This window comes from Festucalex cinctus, chromosome 7 (genome assembly GCF_051991245.1).
Source record: "Festucalex cinctus isolate MCC-2025b chromosome 7, RoL_Fcin_1.0, whole genome shotgun sequence".
NCBI lineage: Eukaryota > Metazoa > Chordata > Actinopteri > Syngnathiformes > Syngnathidae > Festucalex > Festucalex cinctus.
The window spans coordinates 25,877,559-25,902,204 of record NC_135417.1 but is presented as its reverse complement, the minus strand read 5'-3'; the positions used below and the strand labels follow the sequence as shown (position 1 = coordinate 25,902,204).

The window sequence follows — 24,646 nt, the reverse complement described above, 5'->3', positions numbered from 1 at the left end:
TATTCTTGCCACGCAGTCGTACGTTTCTGACTAAAACCCTGTCCCCGATATCAAGTTCAGAGACAGAGATTTTACGATCAAATCTGGCTTTGTTTTTATCTGCCACTTTTTGTGCATTTCTTGAACCTATCCTGTAGCTTTCCTCCAGTCGAGTTTTGAGACTTTCGACGTATTGTGAATGGGACATTTTCTGATCCTTGTTCAAGGGCAGTCCGAATGCAAGATCAACTGGCAATCTAGGTTTCCTACCAAACATCAATTCATAGGGGCTGTATCCTGTTACATCACTGCGTGTGCAATTGTACGCATGCACTAAGGGCATGACATACTCCTTCCAGTGAGACTTTTGTTTGTCTTCAAGGGTTCCCAGCATACTCAATAATGTTCGGTTGAATCTTTCAACGGGATTACCCCGTGGATGGTATGGGGTAGTCCGGATTTTCTTTATGCCTGAAATCTCACACAACTCTTTGATAAGTTTTGCCTCAAAATCAGGACCCTGATCACTATGAAGGCGTTCAGGTATGCCGTACTGAACGATAAACTGGTCCCACAAGCACTTGGCAACAGTTTTGGACTTTTGATTAGCTGTTGGCACGGCCAGAGCAAATTTAGTAAAATGATCTGTCATGACGAGAATATTACTTGTGCTACTGCTGTCCGGCTCGAGACTGAGAAAATCCATGCAAACCAGCTCTAGCGGTCGTTAGTGGTGATGTTAACCAGAGAAGCTGCTTTTTCAGGAGGGCTTTTTCTACGGACGCAGCGATCACACGTTTTTATTTTTTTCTCAACATCTGTTGCCATCCGTGGCCAATAGAATCGGCCTCTGATCAGATCAAGAGTTCTGTCGATGCCTAAGTGGCCCATATCGTTGTGAAAACTTTGAAGTACAGAGGCTCTCAGTACCTCGGGAAGAACGAGTTGATAGGTCACTTGATCTCCATCCTGTCGCTTTCTATAGCACTTCATCGTGCATTTCTAATCGAGTTAATTCTCTCAGCAAGAGAGGAAGGTCCGGTAATTGTTTTCGGGACGTTGGGGGAGGTGTTTGACCAAATTCGATCTGTGCAATCACTTGACTGATTGTTGAGTCCGCTCTTTGCGTGTCTTTTAGTTCAGCGTTGGAGAGAGCAGGAACTGTTGGCAGACCATGTTGTCCTTCGAAACTGTAGGCATCAGGGATTGCATCAGATGAGATGGTAAGTAACTCCACAAGTGTAACATCGTGGTCTTGGTTGCTGTTCCTGACTTTAACAAGATGGTTTTGACAGATTGCTTGCATAACTTCTCGATCTCTCTGTTGTGTCACTGTCAAATAAATGACGTTCAACAAACTGGCTCACTCGTTCTTGTTCTTTCCTTGATTGTGCATCATTAACAAGGTCTCCATGAGGACGTCTGGAAAGCCCATCAGCGTCGGAATTCTGTTTGCCTGCTCTGTACTGCAGTTTGAAGTTGTTGTTTGACAAAGCGGCAAGCCACCTGTATCCTGTGGCGTCTAATTTGGCAGAGGTCAATATGTATGTAAGCGGGTTACTATCTGTTACAACAGTAAAATTACTGCCATACAAATAGTCATGAAATTTTTCTGTCACCGCCCATTTCAACGCTAAAAACTCCAATTTATGAGCTGGATAGCGTGCTTCACTTCTGGATAAGCCACGACTGGCAAAGGCTATGGCTCGCAGCTGACCTCCCTGCTCTTGATAGAGTGCTGCACCTAAGCCTGTAGTACTGGCGTCGGTATGGAGTAAGAAGGGCAGCTTTTGGTCTGCAAAACCTAAGACTGGAGTTGTCGTCAGTTTTTCAATGATGGAATCAAACGCTTTTTGGCAGTCAGGTGTCCATCGACTTGCAAATGGTAGTTTTGGATCATGATAAATCCAATCAGGTTCTTTTAATTTGGACTTTCTGCGGAGTGGTGGGTACCCGCGGGTCAGGTCATTAAGTGGGCGCACTATGGACGAGTATCCCTTGATGAAATGTCTATAGTACCCAGAGAAACCTAAAAAGGACCTCAACTCTTTAAGGTTTGTGGGTTTTGGCCAGGTTTTTATTGCTTGAATCTTTTCAGGATCTGTCTTGACACCGTTCTCTGATATTACATGAACAAGGTACCGCACCGTTGTTGGACAGAACTTGCATTTTTCTGGTGATAATTTCAGTCCGTACTCTTTGAGATGTTGAAGTACTCTCATTAGACGTTGTTCGTGTTCCTCAAGACTGCTTGAAAAGATGATCAAATCATCTAGAAACACAAGTACCTCTTTCAAATTCATGTCACCAACACAAGGCTCCATTAAACGTTGAAAGCTGCTCGGTGCATTAGTTACACCCTGGGGCATCCGGTTAAATTCCCAGAATCCAAGTGGTGTTACAAAAGCGGTTTTCTCCTTGTCTGCCTCTTCAACCTCAATCTGGTAATAACCAGATTTAAGATCAAGGACAGTAAACCACTTGGATCCTGACAGTGCAGAAAAGGTCTATTCCAAGCTTGGAAGTGCATACGAGTCCTTAACTGTTTGCAGGTTCAGTTTGCGGAAGTCTATACATAGACGCACATCATTGTTCCGCTTCCTCACCATAACAATCGGGAATGAGTAGGGTGAATGTGACTCCCTTATCACACTGGCAGAAAGCAGTTCTTGAAGGTGTTTACGGACTGCCTTGGGGGTGTATGGGGTGTGCACGTTGCTTAAAGGGAGTTGGATCAAGAAGTTTGATTGAGTGTTTCACCTTACTTGTGCAACCGAAATCGAAAATTTCAAACTGCGGGCGGCCCTTCCAGAAAAACACAAAGCAGAGCACCCCCCGACATTCCCCCTTGTGAGCCTGTATTGTCTGCAAATATCCATTCAGGTCAGAATATGGAAGATGGTATCTGCAAGAGGGACGATCCTTCAGGTGCTAAGATTCAGCCAGCTGTTGTTGATGCCTCACTCCAGGAGCCTTCAGCTCAGAGCAAACGGAGACAAATTGCACTTCCAAAACTTGGGTTTGTGCCTCACTCCCAGATGGACTGCTCCAGACCTGCACCTCGAAAGTTGAAAGACCATCCCTGGAAGCCCCTCACTCTTGCTGCGTACCCGCGCCCTGAGGGATCACGGTCCAACTACGGAGCATTAGAAAGAATTCTGAAGCACTATGAGAGTGCATCTTGGTCACAACCACAGGATGAAACAGATTTGGGTCCGAATATCAGCCTTCAACAAGATACTGTCACCGGGTTGAACATGCCAGATATGCATCCTCATCCTGTAGCTCTTCCTTTGAGACAGCTGTCACTCATAGAGTCAAGCACCACACTCGGCAGCCACAGTAACATCGGAGTGGCACAGACACAGCAGCCAGTGCAGGTGGGTCAAGTTTAACTTATGCACACTTTCACATCATGATTCATCTTTAACGTTTAGAAACTTGCTTGGGATAAAATTGATTTAAAAATAGAAGTTATATTTTGTTTGACAACAATGCATTCAAATTATTTGCATGATGCTTGATAGATTGTTAATTTCTGTGTCATAAATGATCTATCATTGACAGAGTCAATAGGCTCTGGAGGGAATGTTGTCTATTTCTGGTACAGTTTGTGCTACATAAATAGAAGCAGGTCACAACTTCCATTATAATCTGGGACGTTTCCTTTCTGAAAGGCTGCCTACGAAGAGAACTTATTTTGATATAGCTTTTTACAAAATTCCCTTCATACGTTCACCTTTAAGAAATTGTCACAGTAAATTTCTTCCACTGAGAGAGAAGCTGTCTGACTACTGTACCTGTTTCTTTCTTTAAGCATTTTTTTCCCTGAATGCATAGTAAAAACTAGAGATAGACCGATATGCTTTTTTCAGGGCCGATACCGATACCGATTATCGGTAGTCAAGGAGGCAGATAACCGATATTTGAAGCCGATATTCATTTGCAGTAAAAGTTAAAATGTTGGCACCAAATTTTTGAATATGCAAACCCTAACCGTTCTTTACAATGGATTCTCACACTGCACTTTTCATTTTACATCCTTCCATCTGCAATAAGACGTTGGTGGCGGGGGGAGTTAAATGTGGGGGCCAACGTGACATTACCTTTTATAGCATTTGGGATACTTGTAGTTTTATTCTATAAATGTTATATTTTTATATTTTGAAGTAATAGGAGGAACCCTGTCATTCAAAATGTGCATCATCTGTGGCATTACTTATTACTACAGCAAAAAAAAAAAAAAAAAAAAAAAAATCCATGAGAAAAACTATTCATCCCTGAACACCATACAGTTCTTGTAGACCTTATTATGATTATTGTTATTGTTACCATATAGACAGTATTGATAAGCTTAGGATCTTAAATCGAGAACAGCAATATCATGCTACTCCTCTCTACAAGAGAACTGTCAAAAGACACTTCATCATGTAGTTTACTGCCACTTAGGATGCCCCAATCAATGCAGAAAAAGGTAGAGTAAAATAACTTGGTTTTAATAATAGTAAGAATAACTTGGTTAAACAGAAATTGTTGCGGTGGACCGCTGCCAGTTTCTGCTGTTTAATGTGTTTTACACTTATAGACACGTGTGTATATGTGCACACTATTCTCTCACTACTGTACTGTACTGTATCACTTAATGGCACAGATTTACTTGTCTAAATAATAACTGGGCTGCAACATTGCTAATTCACATTAACAAGCACTATCTTAGCTGTCCACATGAATAGTTACTAACACACGAGAAAGTTATACAACACACCAAACATGAGCTCATTATTCAAAGTATGATGCACGTAACGAAATGACATCACTAAACACTAATTGCAGCCGACTATGGCCGTAGATGTTACATATTAGTGGCATCCATTGGGAGGATAATGCCCCAACTGACGGCAGACATGACGTGAAAAGAGAGACAAAACGAACAAATAAGCACACTATACTTTAGTGCACTTCTCTACTAATGCCTAACATACGGAAGAGAACACGTTCGTGTAGTTAAACGGTGTTTGAGACACTTAATTAGTTACGGAGCGGACTTTAACGAGGTGCACAACGAGCTGTCAATCAAATCGACGTCGAAGCTTAAGGCACACAATGGCAAACCAGTGCGACAAATAAACACAATATAAAGTAACTAAACGCTATTTAGTGTCACTGCGGCATCTAACTGCATAATAACCGCTATGCAACAAGTAGTGGACGTGACCCAGAATGCAATGTGTGCGTCACGAGAGGTAAATATAATGACGTTACTCTACTCTTAACATGGAACTAGACAATATAATAATGACAACTGTTAATATTTGGAACCTTTCTAACAAACATTGTTTACTTAATTAAGTGAAAATTTGTGTGATTCCCTCCCCGAGTAGTTCAAGTAGCGAATTAGCTACTGGGTGTTAGCCTACATGCTAAGCTGAACACACCACTGTTAGCTAGCGGGGATTCAATGCAAGGCAATGCAGCTCCATTCATAGAGTGCATTTAATACACAACATAATTCAATGTGTTTAGCTTATCATGGTGAAAAGTTCGGCGGAGTCTCTTCTCTTTTAACTTACCTTCAAAGCATGTGTCTCTTGCGTTGTGTGCGTGTGTGTGACAGGCTACTGTGATACAGGCATACACTACTGATTGGTTCTGGCTCTTGCACGGCTAACCAATCAAATGCTGCTATGGGCGTTACGTTGCTGGAGTTGGACTCCATAACAGACAGAGACGCTCTGGGCTGCATTCGAAGCGAAAAGACGGAGTTTTAAATGGATCGCTTATATCGGCCGTCAAATTAATAAAACAGGCCGATACCGATATGTACCAATATGTCAAATATCGGCCCCGATTATCGGCCCGGCCGATTATCGGTCTATCTCTAGTAAAAACATCCGACTGTTGATATCCATCCATCCATCCATCCACTTCCACTTATCCGGGGTCAGGTCACGGAAGCAGCAGCTTAAGCAGGGAAACCCAAACTTCCCTCTTCCCAGCTACTTCGTCCAACACCTCCAGGGGGAGGCCTGAGACATTACCCTGACAACTGGGAGACACAGTCCTCTCCAGCATGTCCTGGGTCCTCCCCGGGGCTCTCTCTCAGTGAGATGTGTCATGAACATATCACGAGGGAGTTGTCCAGGAGGCATTCTCACGCCCAATTCACACTAAGACTAAGGAACAGGCGGTGCGTTTTCCGTACGGCAGCCATCTGCGTGTGGAGTCTGCGTGTCAATTCACACCAGCTGCAATGCGGTGCGGAACGGATGCAGCGCTGCAGAAAGTTTCCGCAAGCCTTCTATTATTTCCGGATTCCGCATGCGGATTTTCATGAAGCTGAAGAAATTACACAGGAAGTTGGGCGGAAGTTGTGGCGGGTGCAGATTTCCAGATACGAACAACTCACGCAATGCACGCGTTGTGACTTGCAGTCTGTGCGGATGCCGTACAGAAAATTGTGTCATTGTGAATTGGGTGTCACAATCTCATCTGACCCCTCTCGAAGCGGAGGTGCAGTAGCGCAAATTACGTCAATTATTTGGACCTCATTCCGATGTTAATATGCAGTTACATATTGTAGTCACCCCGCTCGACGGACGTCGACCTGATTCTAGTCAGTGTATGTCGCCCCCAGGCTAGCGTCATTGTGCATTAGCCAAAAGGTGGGCTGTCATTTATGGAAATTGACGATTGTGGAAAAACATATAGACCCATTCACTACTTAGTGTGATACGGCCATGAATGTTATCGCCATTCAGTAGTACCGTTCACATTCCGTTAGCATAATGTAGCTACAATAGGCTGTTTTCATGGAGGAAAATAAGGCAACATTTAGCCTGATTGAAACGCCGCGGAATAGAACGTCTGTTCTTCATAAAGTCATTCTGTTCTATTACATTCAACTTTGCCGCCCCTTTCACGCTAAATGTTGCCGTCCACCTCACTTTCACCCCAATATTTACGACCGAGAAGTGATCGATCTTGAGGTTACTGCTATTTGAAAACAACACATTTTTTTTTCTAAATGTCAAGATACTCGCTTCTTACCTTTTGGAGTAGAAAGAAAGCCAGCTGTGAATCACTTTTCTAATCCAAGTCCGATCTCAACTCTCTCCACAGCTGAAATGTCAAACCAATGTTCACTCTCGTTCTTGCCCGGCGTCGGTCACTATCAAGTTTAGATTTTCGTCTTCGCACATTAACGTCAATCAATTTACAACAAATTAGTGGCTCGTTAAGGTCTAAAACAAGCAAAAAAATAAAAAATAAATGCTCGCTGCGCGTGTCATACATGGCAGAAGTGAAGAACACAACAGGATCGGCCGTCGTACAAAAACAACTCCAGTCTGATGAGCAGGGGGATAGGAAAAGCTCGCCACCAAGTGGAAGTGAGTAAACTACAAAGTAGATTTGATAAATGACAGCTAGACAATCAAAACACGCTCGCTGGTGCAGTGTAAACACGTGCTGGACAAAGTATGTAGTGTTGTACATACACATTTATATTTTCCTGTATTCTATGAAATTATGAAACCTTACTGAATGTTATTTTTTTAAGACTATTCAATATGTCAAAATGAAACAATGATCTGCACACTCCTACAGAAGTGTAGACTGTGGTGTGAAAGTGGACAGAGAGAGCAAAACTTTATTGTTGACGAAAATGCACCTTGAGTCTCATGTACAGTGTTCCCTCGTTTTCTGCTGGGGTTAGGTTGCCAAAAATACAAAAACATCAGATTTAGGTTGATGAAGTGCCCCCCTTGCACTTTCTCTCTGGTGACAGGCTCTTTAGTTAAGAAAATGAAATGAAAACTCTAGTATGCTGTCCTGGATCAAGGCTTAAAAAATAAAATAAAATAAAATAAAATAAATAAAGATCACGGTCAGACTCTCAGGTGGATGCGCAGGCTGATACAGCACGAACGTATTGAATAAACTAAATTGGGCTGCTCATGTTGTAGCAAAAAGTGAAGCCGGCGGCGGCCATCTCGTGTTGCCAGACTTAAAGTAAGTTGACTTTTCCGCATCATACGTTATCTTCCTCTGCAGCGAAAATATCACTGTGTGACGTATGGTTGTACCAATAAGTATAAAATAAGTATGGGAGATGCTCTAAATGCAGATTTCATCAGTAAGAAATTAATGTCGATATACATTTTTGCTCATAAGGTACTGAGTGCTACTCATATTATTCTGCATCATCAGAACCAGTTATAAGAACCATCAACAATGAAATGAAAGCAAAGCACACTAGAAAAAAAAACAAGTCTTGTGAAATGTAAACCTAACTTCTGCAAGTCCCGATTCATGATACTGAGATAATACTCTGAATGGTTGATGCGAATAATTAAGTTTGTTCTTTGCTAGGCTCTCATTATCCCATACAAGTGATTTATTGTAGTACAATTACTACATTATTAATTTTTAACCGCAACTGCGGTTTTAAAATTCCAGAGACGTGTGCCCTGTGTGATTTTATGATAAATTATTTTGTGGTTGGTCTAAGAAATTGTGCAGGGTCGTGTTTATGTTTGGTCTAATAAGACCCCTCTTGGCGGTTGGGGGGGCACTACCAGAAATCCTGCCTAGGGTGCCAAGTTGCTTAGGAACGCCACTGTCCATTTCCATGGGTAAGTCATTTTGTTCCTCAACTGAATCCCCAGGAGTACTTGCAGGTAATTCCATGGTTTCATCCTCGTTAGGTTTGTCAGAAATCAGAGGTGAATTTCCACTTTGAACTTCATCACTGATGACGTCCGGTAAATTTTCCAAATGTTCATCCACATTTCCATTTCCATACATATCCAGGTTTTCAGCTGAAAGGGTTTCAGGTAAGTCGTTTTCCAATGGTTGTGACATATCAAAGGGTTCTGTTGCATCTGGGTTTTTTGTATAATCATGCACAGTGGTAAATCTGGCAATCTTGTAGTGGAGAATCATCAATCCATGGGATCACAAAGCCGTTGTCATGCTCGTCAGGTTCATCAGGATCAGGGATTTTTGTTGCAGTGGTCTGACGAGTTTTTGGACGACTAACAGGTTTCTGCTCAGGAAGATCTTCTGTGGCAACGGGAAGGAAATTGCAAGGAAGCAATAGGTCTCTGTGTAGAGTTCGCAAGGGACCTTGCTTTGCCTCAGGTTTTATTGTGTAAACCGGTAAGTTCCCTGCTCGTTTTACAACAACATGGACATCAGTTTCCCATTTATCTGCTAGCTTATTCTTGCCACGCAGTCGTACGTTTCTGACTAAAACCCTGTCCCCGATATCAAGTTCAGAGACAGAGATTTTACGATCAAATCTGGCTTTGTTTTTATCTGCCACTTTTTGTGCATTTCTTGAACCTATCCTGTAGCTTTCCTCCAGTCGAGTTTTGAGACTTTCGACGTATTGTGAATGGGACATTTTCTGATCCTTGTTCAAGGGCAGTCCGAATGCAAGATCAACTGGCAATCTAGGTTTCCTACCAAACATCAATTCATAGGGGCTGTATCCTGTTACATCACTGCGTGTGCAATTGTACGCATGCACTAAGGGCATGACATACTCCTTCCAGTGAGACTTTTGTTTGTCTTCAAGGGTTCCCAGCATACTCAATAATGTTCGGTTGAATCTTTCAACGGGATTACCCCGTGGATGGTATGGGGTAGTCCGGATTTTCTTTATGCCTGAAATCTCACACAACTCTTTGATAAGTTTTGCCTCAAAATCAGGACCCTGATCACTATGAAGGCGTTCAGGTATGCCGTACTGAACGATAAACTGGTCCCACAAGCACTTGGCAACAGTTTTGGACTTTTGATTAGCTGTTGGCACGGCCAGAGCAAATTTAGTAAAATGATCTGTCATGACGAGAATATTACTTGTGCTACTGCTGTCCGGCTCGAGACTGAGAAAATCCATGCAAACCAGCTCTAGCGGTCGTTAGTGGTGATGTTAACCAGAGAAGCTGCTTTTTCAGGAGGGCTTTTTCTACGGACGCAGCGATCACACGTTTTTATTTTTTTCTCAACATCTGTTGCCATCCGTGGCCAATAGAATCGGCCTCTGATCAGATCAAGAGTTCTGTCGATGCCTAAGTGGCCCATATCGTTGTGAAAACTTTGAAGTACAGAGGCTCTCAGTACCTCGGGAAGAACGAGTTGATAGGTCACTTGATCTCCATCCTGTCGCTTTCTATAGCACTTCATCGTGCATTTCTAATCGAGTTAATTCTCTCAGCAAGAGAGGAAGGTCCGGTAATTGTTTTCGGGACGTTGGGGGAGGTGTTTGACCAAATTCGATCTGTGCAATCACTTGACTGATTGTTGAGTCCGCTCTTTGCGTGTCTTTTAGTTCAGCGTTGGAGAGAGCAGGAACTGTTGGCAGACCATGTTGTCCTTCGAAACTGTAGGCATCAGGGATTGCATCAGATGAGATGGTAAGTAACTCCACAAGTGTAACATCGTGGTCTTGGTTGCTGTTCCTGACTTTAACAAGATGGTTTTGACAGATTGCTTGCATAACTTCTCGATCTCTCTGTTGTGTCACTGTCAAATAAATGACGTTCAACAAACTGGCTCACTCGTTCTTGTTCTTTCCTTGATTGTGCATCATTAACAAGGTCTCCATGAGGACGTCTGGAAAGCCCATCAGCGTCGGAATTCTGTTTGCCTGCTCTGTACTGCAGTTTGAAGTTGTTGTTTGACAAAGCGGCAAGCCACCTGTATCCTGTGGCGTCTAATTTGGCAGAGGTCAATATGTATGTAAGCGGGTTACTATCTGTTACAACAGTAAAATTACTGCCATACAAATAGTCATGAAATTTTTCTGTCACCGCCCATTTCAACGCTAAAAACTCCAATTTATGAGCTGGATAGCGTGCTTCACTTCTGGATAAGCCACGACTGGCAAAGGCTATGGCTCGCAGCTGACCTCCCTGCTCTTGATAGAGTGCTGCACCTAAGCCTGTAGTACTGGCGTCGGTATGGAGTAAGAAGGGCAGCTTTTGGTCTGCAAAACCTAAGACTGGAGTTGTCGTCAGTTTTTCAATGATGGAATCAAACGCTTTTTGGCAGTCAGGTGTCCATCGACTTGCAAATGGTAGTTTTGGATCATGATAAATCCAATCAGGTTCTTTTAATTTGGACTTTCTGCGGAGTGGTGGGTACCCGCGGGTCAGGTCATTAAGTGGGCGCACTATGGACGAGTATCCCTTGATGAAATGTCTATAGTACCCAGAGAAACCTAAAAAGGACCTCAACTCTTTAAGGTTTGTGGGTTTTGGCCAGGTTTTTATTGCTTGAATCTTTTCAGGATCTGTCTTGACACCGTTCTCTGATATTACATGAACAAGGTACCGCACCGTTGTTGGACAGAACTTGCATTTTTCTGGTGATAATTTCAGTCCGTACTCTTTGAGATGTTGAAGTACTCTCATTAGACGTTGTTCGTGTTCCTCAAGACTGCTTGAAAAGATGATCAAATCATCTAGAAACACAAGTACCTCTTTCAAATTCATGTCACCAACACAAGGCTCCATTAAACGTTGAAAGCTGCTCGGTGCATTAGTTACACCCTGGGGCATCCGGTTAAATTCCCAGAATCCAAGTGGTGTTACAAAAGCGGTTTTCTCCTTGTCTGCCTCTTCAACCTCAATCTGGTAATAACCAGATTTAAGATCAAGGACAGTAAACCACTTGGATCCTGACAGTGCAGAAAAGGTCTATTCCAAGCTTGGAAGTGCATACGAGTCCTTAACTGTTTGCAGGTTCAGTTTGCGGAAGTCTATACATAGACGCACATCATTGTTCCGCTTCCTCACCATAACAATCGGGAATGAGTAGGGTGAATGTGACTCCCTTATCACACTGGCAGAAAGCAGTTCTTGAAGGTGTTTACGGACTGCCTTGGGGGTGTATGGGGTGTGCACGTTGCTTAAAGGGAGTTGGATCAAGAAGTTTGATTGAGTGTTTCACCTTACTTGTGCAACCGAAATCGAGGTCATGCTGAGCGAATACCTCTGGCACATTAGTGAGCTGTTTCGTTATTCTCTCTTTCCACTTCTGGGGTATCGGAGAATCTCCAAAGTTGAAAGCCAGTGGCATCCCTTTGTTCATGTTTGGCTCTGTCGAATCTTTGACATTGTGCTGTGACACAACACATTGGAACGCTCCAAGCTCTGCGATCACACAGGTGGATGGAATGGTCACATCTTAGTCTGTCTCGTTGGTGATCACAACTGGAACTTTGTATGGAGCTCGAGCTCAACTTTTCACACAAAGACCACCTGGTAGGGAAGACTGGGTGGGGTGTTCAATTGTGGCACATGTGTCAGTTGAAGCACAGTGAACGTTATCAGAGCCCTCCAGGACAACACTATGGCCTGCTGGAACAACTGTTGTCTTGCCTGCTAACGTGACGAAGCCAATGTTCCCATCTTTTTGCGAGTGTCTGATTTCAAGAATCTTGAGAAGTGCTCTGAACCCGTAAGGAACAGGTACATGATTGATCAGACATCTTGATGTCTAAATAGTTCTCATAAAGAACATCAAGCACATTCGTTCCCACCAACAATGGTGTTTGACTGTTTGGGTGTGTATCTGGAACAACTAGAGCCTATGTTGGTATGTCAATCACTGCGCCTATGAATTCTTTTGGGAAAGAAATGCACATCTCTATGTAACCTAAATAAGGTATTGGCTGTCCTGCAGCGCCCTCTACCTCTAAAAGGTCATAGAGTGGATTGAGAATTTGGTCTGGGAGGTTCTGTTTGTAGTATGACTCTGTGACTGTAGTTACTTGTGACCCAGAATCAAGAAGACAGTTAACATTAACACCTGAAATGCCAGCTTCAGCAGTACATTTAGAACCAACTAGTCCTTTTGGCAATCTATACTTTCGCTGCTTTGAAAAAGATTGTTTAAGTTTCGCTTTGTGTTTTGCTTTAGTGGGACAGGATTGGCTGGTTCGAGTCTCCATTTGTCCCGCAATAGAGACAGTACTCAGTTTAATTGTGCACTAGCAGCTGTAGGATTCTCTGATTCCCACTTCCTTTTTTTTTCTTTAAACAGTCTCCGCTTTTCTGACACTAAAGCTGCATTTGGTTCATTTTCACAGTTCGGCTTTATGTGGCCATCCTCACCACATTGGAAACAATACCACGGTTTGGGTGCTGTTGGTTGAGTATTTTTGGGTTGTCCAGTGGGTTCATTTTTCACATCAAGCTTTGGTTTCTCTTTTGGTTTCACTTTGGCTTTCGTTTTCTGTGGTTTGGCAGTTAGCTTCACTAGTTGACTCTGGATTTCTGCAACTTGGCTTGAGAGTTCTCTTGTAATTGTACTCAAAACAGCAATGTTGTTATCATCTTCAGTGTCACGTTTTTCTACTTGCATGTGAGAGGTCACTTTTTGCTTTGAATTTCCCAAATGTTGCCTCATTCACATTGATTTAGCAGCATTTTGATCTTCTTCGGTGCGCAACAGCAACAGCAAGTCAGGAAATGTTGGGGGACTTGTTCTCTTTTGCTTTAATTGGAGGTCAGTTAATAGGGAATCATCCCAACATCCTCGACAAAATTGTGTTAGGAGTAGCCTGTCGAAATCATTGCTGGAGGCACCTCCTCTTTTTACAGTGAGAGTCAAAGCTCCTTGTAAGCGTTGCAAGTATTGTGACGGTTTCTCACCTGTGTTTTGAAACGTGTCAAGAAACTTTGCGAATAGTTCTCCTCCATCTTGTACGGTTCCAAAAGCAGAATCCAACAACTGGAGATATTCTGCAGGTGAGCTGTTAAGGTTCAAGTGCTTTATGACATCAGCAGCAGGAGGAAAGAGAGACTCAATGATTTTCCGGGTTTGTTGCAGTTGTGACATAGTGGTGTCAGTCATAACTAGCTCTACACGAGAGCGCCAAGTATCATAGTCTGGCTCATAAGTGGGCCGAGGATCTTTTCCTGAGAAAGCTCTAAGCTTTTGTGAGAATTGTTGCCCCGAAAAGTCATCCCTTTTCACAATGTGTTCGACTACAACACGTTGCACTTCTGGGGGATTTAAATGTTGAGCTGAAATTGCTGGTATCTTTTGAACTGGGCTACGCGGATTGCAAGGAGAACGGTTGCTAACGGTTCGGTGTGCACCTCTAACGTGTGTAAACACTAGCAAGAGACTGTATCTTCCAGTTAACCCCACTGTCTGGGTTACACCAGACCTTACCAGGGAGATCCTTTAGTAGTTGAAACCCTCCACCACCAAGGTCTCCCAATCCTGAGGTACCGTTCCTGTTTACCAGGTAATGTTGCAGAGACATGTCAGCCAGGACAGCATAGGGAGGCTGTAGGAACTCCGGATCTCATAGCCCTGCCACCACACGATGGAAAAGTGGCAAATTTAACAGTCAGTGACCTTGGCCCCAGATATAGGAGAGCCCACTTCAGCCTACCCATACATGGGCATGAAAACGACTCAGGGACGAAAAAGGTGAGAAACACCAGGACCGAAATTTGGTCCGATAATATTCGTCATCCGTTGCGGGCACTCGTCAACCGGGGGACGAGTTGGGGCAATGGTGGGGCGAGGGTTGGGGACATTGATGCGGTGGACGAAGGGTTGGTGAATTTGGATGTTCAAAATTTTATGGCGTCAAGAAAAACTTTTTGCAAAAAATGCAAACATCTTTGCAACATTTATTAGACCATGATGAAAAAACAACATGCACTGCGTTCACTCACAAGTAGGTAGTACATTTAGTGGTTCCAATTCTCAGTACTGGGGTATCGATACCGGCACTGAACAGTACCAATTTTCAGTACTTTTGTTCTGTTGTTTGTGATAATAAATGCTAATCTATTTAAGAATAAACAAGAATAAAAAAAAAATTAAAAAAAAGAACATTCACTTTAACAGTTATTGTTCATTAAATAAAATTTGACAAGTAAAACATCATGAATTTAAAACACACAGATCAAGGTATAACATTAATAAAGTATAAATAATAGCAAAAATAAATTAATATTCAAATACAACATGAGAAGCAACATTATTTTTAATGAACAACATGAAGAACTAGGGCGGCATGGTGAATGAGTGCTTTGCACGTCTGCCTCCCAGTACAAAGGACTCAGGTTCGAGTCCATGCTCCAGACTTCCTGGGTGGAGTTTGCATGTTCTAACCGTGCCTGCGTGGGTGTTCTCCGGGTACTCCGGTCTCCTCCCACATTCCAAAGACATGCTTGCTAGGTTAATTGGCGCTCTGAATTGTCCCTAGGTGTGCTTGTGAGTGTGGATGGTTGTTCGTCTCTGTGTGCCCTGCGATTGGCTGGCAACCAGTCCAAGGTGTACCCCCCCGACTGCCCAAAGCCAGCTGAGATAGGCTCCAGCACCCCCCGTGACCCTTGTGAGGAATAAGTGGTCAAGAAAATGGATGGATGGAAGAGAACATGAAGAACTAAGTTGAGCAGTAATACAATAACAGAAGATAATAATCATTGTATTAGTGTTGGTTCCTTTTGCAATTGTTTTTCAAGAACGTGCCTGCCCCACGTAGCGCGATGAAATCGAACTCACCTTGAAGTGAAATCTCGCAAAAAATGACAGTTGGAAGAGAATGATTTGAATCGGTGAGTGAAGACTGGCCACTGTGTCAGCACCGGGTAGAGGCGGGTGACGCGGCAGTGCTCCTTGCATATGACGAGCCGATTGTGGGGACACTTCAGCCGGCGCTCGGCGTCGGCAGTCGACTCTACGCACCAAGTGTGGAGCACCACGCTCAACCAAAGCACGCTAGGAAGTGCAAGGCTTCACTCTCGCTACAATACTTAATAAATTATTAGTTTGGCTTGTCAGCGGACAAATGGTGCTTGCTTCTAAACCCGTATATGCATTTTCGTGTAGCGTAAAACGAAATCCAGGCAAATGGGTGACGTCAGTACACTAGTGTGCATACCCTGCTGTGTTCAAGTGCGCCATGGAAAATTACCAACACGTCTAATCGCGCACAGTGAACTTAGGACACGCTTAAGAACATGGCACCGTTTGATGTCATGTGAATCTGTGCCATCTTTGGTACCCATCCCACCCAGAGTTCACTGATATACTGACTCTCTGGTTACCTAAATAGCCAAAACCACCCCCGAAATACCCACCGGGGTAAAGCCCAATGTAAAGGCATGTAGCCGTGAGGCAATTGGTATTCCCAGACCTGTTCTGCGCCTCTCCCTGTGGTCAACGCCAGAGTGGAATAGACCCTTGAGAAGAGAGGTGAGCCTGACTACAGTATTTCTCGTCGAAACTTCTCAAACTTGCACCCATCTTGGGCTTCTTGTCTGTCAAAGAGGCGACATTCCACATTCCTAGAGCCAGTTTCTGTAGACCACCCAGGCTCCCCCGCCTTTGGCCGCCACCCACCTCTCTGTGGAACTGACCCCCTTGGCCTCTTTCATGGGTGGTGAACCCATAGGAAGGGTGACCGACATTGTCTCTTCAGGCAGTGTTTGGCCAGGCTGCATGGTTGCAGTCCCAGTCACCAATCCGCTTACCACTGAGCTCCATCTCCAGGCCTCCAGAGGTGGAGCCGAGTCATCTGCGTCTGGACATGGGAAATACCATGTCCACAGTACATTTTATTCATCACGGGAGGTGTATAACTGCTCCCTCGCCTACACTGCCCTACCAGGAGCATAATGCCCTGGACATGTTATTTCCTGGGACTGGGACTCATTTTCAGCCCTGGAGTTTCAGGTCCCAGACTGGCCCACTTTAGTTCATACTTTAATGAACATACACATACAATTTTACAGTTTGTTAAAAAAATAAAATAAAATAGAAAATGTAGAAAAATGTAATTTGGAATTGAATGCTTCTTACAAGAGCATGGTCATTGTTAATTTGAACAAGCATGTGAACATAAAATGGGCAACAAAGGAAAAAAAGAAACCCATAAGCAAATCTACATAAATGGGATAAGACATTTTACATTTCACAAGACACACTTACCAAATGAAGTTAAACTACCAAGATTAAGGCAGCTAAAACGTTACTTCCTGTTAGTACTCTTGTTTTGAAATGTGTTCTCACCACTTCTGGTGCACACTACTGAGCTGACTGACACTAACTTGAAGAGTTCAACGGTAATTGTAGGAGGCTTTCCCATGAGGCTTTGTTGCTGCTACTAATAACATTTGTGGTTTTGTTTTCCCTCTTTTATGTGTTATTTTTGCACAGGCAAGGTGCATTATAGTTATTTTGTTTATTGTTCCTACTTGTGAATTCAAGTTTTGCTACTTTTGATATTAAATTATTGTAACTCGGTGACACCCTTAGTAACAAAGGCAGGCAGTCAATGCTATACAGGACTGTCTCAGAAAATTTGAATATTGTGATAGAGTCCATTCTTTTCCGTAATGCAATTAAATAAGCAAAAATGCCATACATTGTGGATTCATTACAAAACAACTGAAATATTGCAAGCCTTTTATTATTTTAATATTGCTGATTATGGCTTACAGCTTAAGAAAACTCAAATATCCTATCTCAAAATATTAGAATATTTCCTCTGACCAAGAAAAAAAAAAAACATAATCAAAAATATTAAAACAATGAAAGGTTTGCAAGATTTCAGTTGATTTGTAATGAATCTAGAATGTATGGCATTTTTGCTTGTTTAATTGCATTACAGAAAATAATGGACTTTATCACAATATTCTAATTTTCTGAGACAGTCCTGTATATAATGGCCTGAAAGGATAATTGAAATTAGGGTTGATTGACAATGAGACAGACAACATAAGATTATATGGATGCTCTTTATTTATGAGGGAATTATATGTGGGCTGCTGCCTGCACAATTTTGAAACGGAGGTGATTTGCGGCCCAAAATATAGGATGGCCCACCGGGAATTGTCCCGCCTCTCCAGATGGCCCAATTGTCCCGCCTCTCCAGATGGCCCAGTCGTGCCTGCCTGGCACCATTGGGACATACATACCCCTCCACCATGTCAATGTCACATATTTTAGCATAGCATTTCCCTGAAATTGGCATTGTTTTTGTCATATTGTTTCCGCAGGACAAGGCTGAAAGTGTTAATGCTGTTTGAAACTGCTTGTTGTTTTCCCCAGGTCCAAGAAGACTACAGATGGAAAACATGACACCATGTAAAGTATCTTGAGAGCTAGATCTGATAGGTGATATAATGATGTTATCATCTTTAATGTTAATTCATGCGTTTCTTCACAGGATGAAGTCGAGCCGTACATCTCCTCCACCCATAATGTCTTCTTGAAGCCTGCATGTCAAGCCAATAGACGTCTGCCTTCCCGATGGGCCAGCCTCTCTCTCACTTCTTCCTCTCCCGCCACCATATCTCCCTGTACCACCACTGTTTGACTGCCATCCTCAAATCTCCTGCCCCTTCTGCTTGACCGATTGTCAAGCTTTTCACATGTCTTCTTTTGATCTTCAACTCATTTTCTCAGCAACATGAGTCTTATGTGATGAACTCTAAACCTGAGCTTTTATCTTCAGCACTGTTGTACATAGTAACTCTGATCTCCTCTGTCACACACTTGTAGGTTTAGTTGTGAGTATGCTTCTAAATGAACCGACTGGAGCCGAGGTAACTAAATAGAAGATGTTCCAAAATAGCTAGAGTTGTGCTGTAACATGCTCACACTGACCTGCCAGGCATCACACATGCTTCTGAGGGCGTTGAAAACATTGTGATTTACTTTACTCAGGTCTGTATTCTAGCCTTGACTACAGAAGCCTCGTAGATCTACTAACCACATGTCACTATTTGCCCTCATCGTATAAACTGCATTTACAAATGAAATCGATGCCAGCTGTATGGTGATTTGTATTAACTTGATGCTTTTTTGGCATAAGGAGAGATGGCACAATCATGTTAGATCCAGATATACTGTATCGTCAGTATAACACTTTTCTGCTTTGAATAGAATTGCATACATGTACCGTACCTTGCCTGTGACTTACAATTATGCTTTAAATTCAGAACTGCCTTTGTAAGCATTATATCTTGGATGCATATTTCTTTGGTTTTCATAAAATGTGAGTTCCCTTTTATAACTTTTCCCAAAGGCTGGTTTTGTTATTTTCATTTTCTGACCTTTGTTTGAAAGATGATGTTTCTAATAGCATTACGATGGTCATGTCATTGCTTATGTTGTATTGTAGCTGATGTTACTTCATTTTAATCTGCACCATGGATAGTGATGCTTACTAAACAAGGACAAGGCCTTTTTGCTACTTATACTTAATGAATGGTAACATATCAGGACAATACTCAGTTGAGTGTCATATTGGGGCAAAATATTTGACCAATCACTATTAAAGTGATGCCTTTGTTGATGCCTTTGTTGTTAATTTAGTGTAATAAATTACGGACTAAGAGGAATGTTAAATCCATATTAGTCTCTTTGTCACATCCGCTCATGGAGTGTTTGTAACATGATGACAGACCAGAGTCTGTAATTGTATGAATTTGGCAAATTTATACCTAAAATGCAGTCATGAAGTAGGAACAGTAAACATTTCTGAACAGTGATTCAGTTCATTCAATGACTCACTCCAATGTGGTTAAATAGTTCAACAGAGACAAAATGCTACATGGCTTCTTCTATCTTGTTGGCTGACATATCAGATGACACTCAGATGTCTCCTGAGTGAGGATTGCAGAGCTATGAAACAGGAAGTGAGCTTAGTTAGCACTTTTGTGCATAGCTTCCTGCATGTATGTCAATGTATTCAGGAGTCAGAAAAATGCAACAAGATTGATAATAGGGATGTAACGATATCCAAACATCACGATACGATCTCAGGATATGTAGGTCACGATACGTTAATTATCACGATATTGTGGGGCTGTGTGTGTGTGTGTGTGTGTGTGGGGGGGGGGGGGGGGGGGGGGTGTAAAGGTCAAAATATTGTTTACAAAAAAAAAAAAAAAAAAAAAAAAAAAAAAAAAAAAAAGAGTTCATACTGAAAAAGAACAATATTGTGCTTTTGTCCATAACAGCAATGCATATAAACCACCTATAATCTCTAATAACAATATTGAGGCACTTACTTGGTAATGCAAGCACACATTGATCGCTTCATAAGCAAATTAGGTTCTGCTTCAGCTGACAATTAGAATAGATTTTAAACATAGAAGCCAAAACATCCCTAATGAAAATTAAATTGTATTAAGTAGCCACTATAGGGTGCTAGAACTGCACAAATGGAAATCAACGTGACTTTTTTTAACAGATGTGTTCCTTTTAAATATTGTGAACATGACGATATTGTGGCAGTTTTAATATCACGATATTGGCCATATTGTTACATCCCTCATTAATAAGGCTATTTTCTAGTGAATAGAAATGAAGTGTTAACTGCAAGATGACTCACATGCATATTCACACATTTAGCCATTTGTCTATACAAACAGAAAAAAACCCGTCTCCCATTCACGTAGTCTGAAACCTGGCACCCGGACGGACTAAAATAACAGGTGTGGCAATGTTATGGTGCCAGAAATCCTACCCTGGGATGTAGTGATGTGGTACAGATATAAATATTGTCATCACGTCATGATGCAGAGCCAAGACCTGTTGGATTCCTCCTCTGTTATGTTTGGAAGGATAAGATGCAGTCATTAATGTTCCATACACATAATCATGGAGAAGCAGGTATGACACAATATATGTTATGTTGAGCACTGGGCAGACATTGGAACTCCATTTTTTTGTGCTTATTTTGGCTTTCTTTCACATTTCATCTAAGGCCTTATTGTTTGCACAATGTGAATGACTATCTTTGTTGCTTTCAAAACATGTCGAAGCCTCACCTTTGCTCTCCATTACCACTGACCTATTTCTACTCATCCGACACCTGCCATTATGCATGTACTGTAGCATAGGACAGCTGTAGCTATATCGATCAGTAAATTAATGGATCATTTTAGTAGCCATCACATCCAGACAGTCTGACATAAACGCATCTGCAAAAGTATTAGCATGTCAATTCCTTTATTTTTGCTGTCAACTGTAAACATTTGGGTTTGACGTCAAAAAGGTGAATATGATACAATGATGAATTTCAGCTCAGATTGAGCTTTTAGCTCATATTTACATCTAAATTTGTCACACAATTTAAAAGATAGTATTATTTGTGAGAGTGCCACAATAAATGAGCAAACGTAACAGATGTGGATTAAAGTGAATACAACACATTTAGTTACAAATCCTTTACCTGCAATAACTGCATCAGTTGTGACCCATGCAGTGATAATTTCGTCGACGAAAAATTTTCATCATGTACATTTTTTTCCAGACAAAAATTAAACGAAAACTAAATTAGAAGCCATTCATTGAGACTATAACGATAACTAAAATTGACTGACAATTTCGTCAGTGACTAAACCAAAAATGAAAACAACACAGTGACGAAAATTCACACAATCTAATCAGAAGGAATGAAACGCGGGTGGAAGAAAAGAACCACTCAGAAACTGTTCAGCGTTCACTGCACTTTTTTAATGTTCAAACAAACATGTTTGCATTCATTTTGCAGCTGTAACATTAATCTCAATAAATTATACATTTTTATTTAGGTGAAAACTAAGTAATATTGTCAGTTCAACACGTTTCATTGAAACAATAAAGACACTGTTGTATTAAATGTGTCTTGGGTGTTAAACTACAGTTAAAAATAGGTGTGTTATAATTTTCTGTATAAAAGTTTAAAAGTATGCTGAAGGAAAATATCGACCAAACTGTCAATTTAGTCAACTAAAATTGCTCTTTATTTTCGTCGACTAAAATTGGATTAAAACTAAAATATAATCAATCAGATAACTAAATTATGACTAAAACTTTAATTAATTTTAGTCAAAAAACAACCAAATTAAAATTTCTTGTCAAAATTAGCACAGGGCATCGCCAGACTTTTGCAATCTTCTATTGTAATGCTTTTCCAGGCTTTCACCACAACCTCATGTATCATCATTAACAGGTACAATGCTTACTGTTTCTGGACTGTTGAAACCTTTCACTTCTTTACTGTCCATGTATTGGATCAATGCAGATTTGTGAGCCCCTACCAGAAGAAGCTGTACAAGGCTGACCCGTGACATACCTCCTTCGTGTTTCACAGATGAGCTTTTTAGTTTAGGATTGTACCTTTGATAAAGGTTGATCTTTATATATTCAATCATACAACAAAAGAACTCATTTGTGAGGCCTGTCTCTACATTTGTATTTTTTTCTGTGGCAAATACGTGCATGCTCTTCCTATTATTATTGCATCTTCTAGTTCTGTATGTACTTTTATTCAGGAAGTCTACTGTCATTGCCAACGGCAAAAACCTGGAAAGATCTATAAAAATGTATTTTTACTAAACTAAATATAACACTGAAATTGTACAAAAAAAGACAAAGCCTTTATAATAAATCTTATTCTGTTGTAAGCAAAATTGTATATACATAAGTCGAACATTTCTGGTAATAGTCCCACTTTTTGTATTTTACAAACAACTTTGTGATTATTTTCAGTCACTGAATTCTATAGAAGAGCCCAAAGCTATAAAAACAATGATGGTGTGGGAAAAATTTGGTATCCCTTAAATTATTTTTATTAGCTGTTTAATTCTATATGTTTTCTTTTTTCCTTTGTCGAATTGCTGTTTTCGTTGCCCTAATGTTCATTGCTAATTTTGTATTTTTTTCCTTTTGTTGTTTTCTCTCTCTCTTAAATACAAAAACAAAAGAAAACAACTGTGTACCGAGTTAAGCATTTTTTTTTAAGAGACAACACAATTAATATGATAGGTTACTGTTTAAAATCTGCATAAACTAACAATAGTAGTAGGAGAAACCAAACGTGCTTTACTGCTTTTAAAAACATCGACAATGTTATTCACGTTTATGTTAACTTTACCAACTACACTCCAGTTCGATAGGTGGCGGTAATGTGCTTGAAGGCTGGTTGCCAAGCGCCAATCTAATCAAACAAGGAGAAGACTTCCGGACGGTGCGGGAGACAATTTTGGAAAAGCACAGTTCAAGGTTAGTTTTGCACATTCATGCTGGAAAAGTGAGATCGTTAGGTAGATATTTGCACAGGATTTCGACTCACCCAGCAACTCAACAAGAAAGCAAGAACAGCTTATTAAACTTAATATATGGTTCACAAACAACTCTGTGGGTCAGCAATGCATGCTTTCATATTGCAGAGAGAAAAACGCCTGAGAAAAAAATGAATGGCTGAAAAAAAAAGGTAGCTTAACAAGCCACAACCTTTTCATGTTCACAGTCTTTTTTTGTGAAACCTTATATCTACATTGGGCCTCAAACCTCACTGTCAGCATTATATTTTTGTTTCATGTCCATGCTGAAGGATTATGGTTATGCAGACAATGAGGTGTCATTTCCTGAGGGTGAGCCACATGTGTGGCAGCTGGGCAAGGTATCAATACTTTTTTTCTGTAAAACACATTTAAAGCTTCACTGTCAATTCAGTGAGATACAATTAAATAAAAAATGCCTTGACGAAGATAAAGCTCAGTTTGACATTGTCAGAGAGGTCTTTAGTTGACAACATTTTGTATTAATGCATATTGGTGCAATGTGACCACGTAACATATATTGTGAAGGATGTGGCAGAGACAAATGAGTGGCAGAGTTTACACCGAAATGGACTTTGACCAGGAGGAAATGAAGGCCAAGCTGCTGGGATTTCCTGGAGGCTCCATTGATCTTTCCAAACAGGAAGAGTCTGGTATTGCCATCCTCACAATCAACAACCCTTCTCACATGAATGCCTTCACCGGTAAGGTTTCTCAACAACCACTCTGGATATCCTATCTGACATATTAACTTATAACAGGGATGTCCAAAGTCTTTCATTTGAGGGCCACATACAAAAAATCAGAAGGACGCAAGGGCCACATAATGTTATGAAGAGAAATTGTGTTTAGTCCTAAAAATTGTACAAATAATTTATTTGTGCTTTTGCATATTTAGAAAAATGTTACAGCATATAAACCAATTTATTTATAATATGGCATTAGGGTTATTATAGTTTTGGAATTTTTCATTTTAGTTAGTTTTTATTAGTTTTCACGGTGGTTCTGTTACTTTTTATTAGATTAGTTCTTTAAAAAATGCTTAGTTTTAGTTTATTTTGTTAGTTTAAGTATTATTATTATTATTATTATTTTTAAATGTGTATTGTGTGCAATATTTTAAAAAACACCATGAGCGCGACATCATCTGAAGGTGCTTTTCTATTGGCTGCTGCTAGATGACGTCACTTCTGTGTGACATACTTTCAAACGTCATTATTCCGGTTTATATCAAAATAAAAATCACATTTAAAATCATCCCCAAAGGCTCATGCATTAAATTAATTACCAAAGACTAAAACGAAGGACGTGTTTGCTATAATTAGTTAGTTTTAGTTAGTTTTGCAAACATAAAATGTATTTTCAGTTAGTTTTTGTTTTTATTTCGGTAACATTGTTTTTTTTATTTTAGTTTGGTTTTTTTTGTTGTTTTTTGTTTTTTTTGGCACCTGTTTTTCAATACCCTCCCTTCTTACTTTGACCATCTCCAAACATTTTTGTTTTGTTTATTTTATTTGAACTGAGTCAAATGCCATTTTTAGCATATGTCGCGGGCCACTGAAAAATGGACG

The 24,646-nt window shown here is 41.0% G+C and overlaps 2 protein-coding genes and 1 long non-coding RNA gene across 6 annotated transcripts in view; all 3 read left to right on the top strand.

The window, feature by feature from the left end:
• The window catches only part of LOC144022984 (microtubule cross-linking factor 3-like), a 49,213-nt gene extending 47,872 nt beyond the window's left edge, over nucleotides 1-1,341 (top strand). Inside the window, exon 7 of the mRNA XM_077528213.1 lies at nucleotides 1,118-1,341. Within this exon, the coding sequence (XP_077384339.1) occupies nucleotides 1,118-1,198 (81 nt within the window). The 3' untranslated portion in view covers nucleotides 1,199-1,341. The remainder of the gene's footprint in view (nucleotides 1-1,117) is intronic.
• Nucleotides 1,342-2,771: 1,430 nt separating this feature from the next.
• On the top strand, nucleotides 2,772-19,364 carry LOC144022987 (uncharacterized). Its single transcript, XR_013284462.1, has 3 exons — nucleotides 2,772-3,359; nucleotides 18,070-18,105; nucleotides 18,188-19,364. It is a non-coding gene; the product is annotated as an uncharacterized LOC144022987 (long non-coding RNA).
• A 3,581-nt stretch (nucleotides 19,365-22,945) lies between these two features.
• echdc1 (enoyl CoA hydratase domain containing 1) overlaps nucleotides 22,946-24,646 on the top strand; it is a 6,844-nt gene continuing 5,143 nt past the window's right edge. The window contains exons 1-4 of one of the 4 annotated variants that reach the window (XM_077526896.1): nucleotides 22,946-23,016; nucleotides 23,184-23,227; nucleotides 23,348-23,416; nucleotides 23,604-23,779. In XM_077526896.1, the coding sequence (XP_077383022.1) occupies nucleotides 23,211-23,227; nucleotides 23,348-23,416; nucleotides 23,604-23,779 (262 nt within the window). In that variant the 5' untranslated portion in view covers nucleotides 22,946-23,016; nucleotides 23,184-23,210. The remainder of the gene's footprint in view (nucleotides 23,017-23,183; nucleotides 23,228-23,347; nucleotides 23,417-23,603; nucleotides 23,780-24,646) is intronic. The other 3 variants (XM_077526897.1, XM_077526900.1, XM_077526901.1) reach the window with 3 other exon arrangements.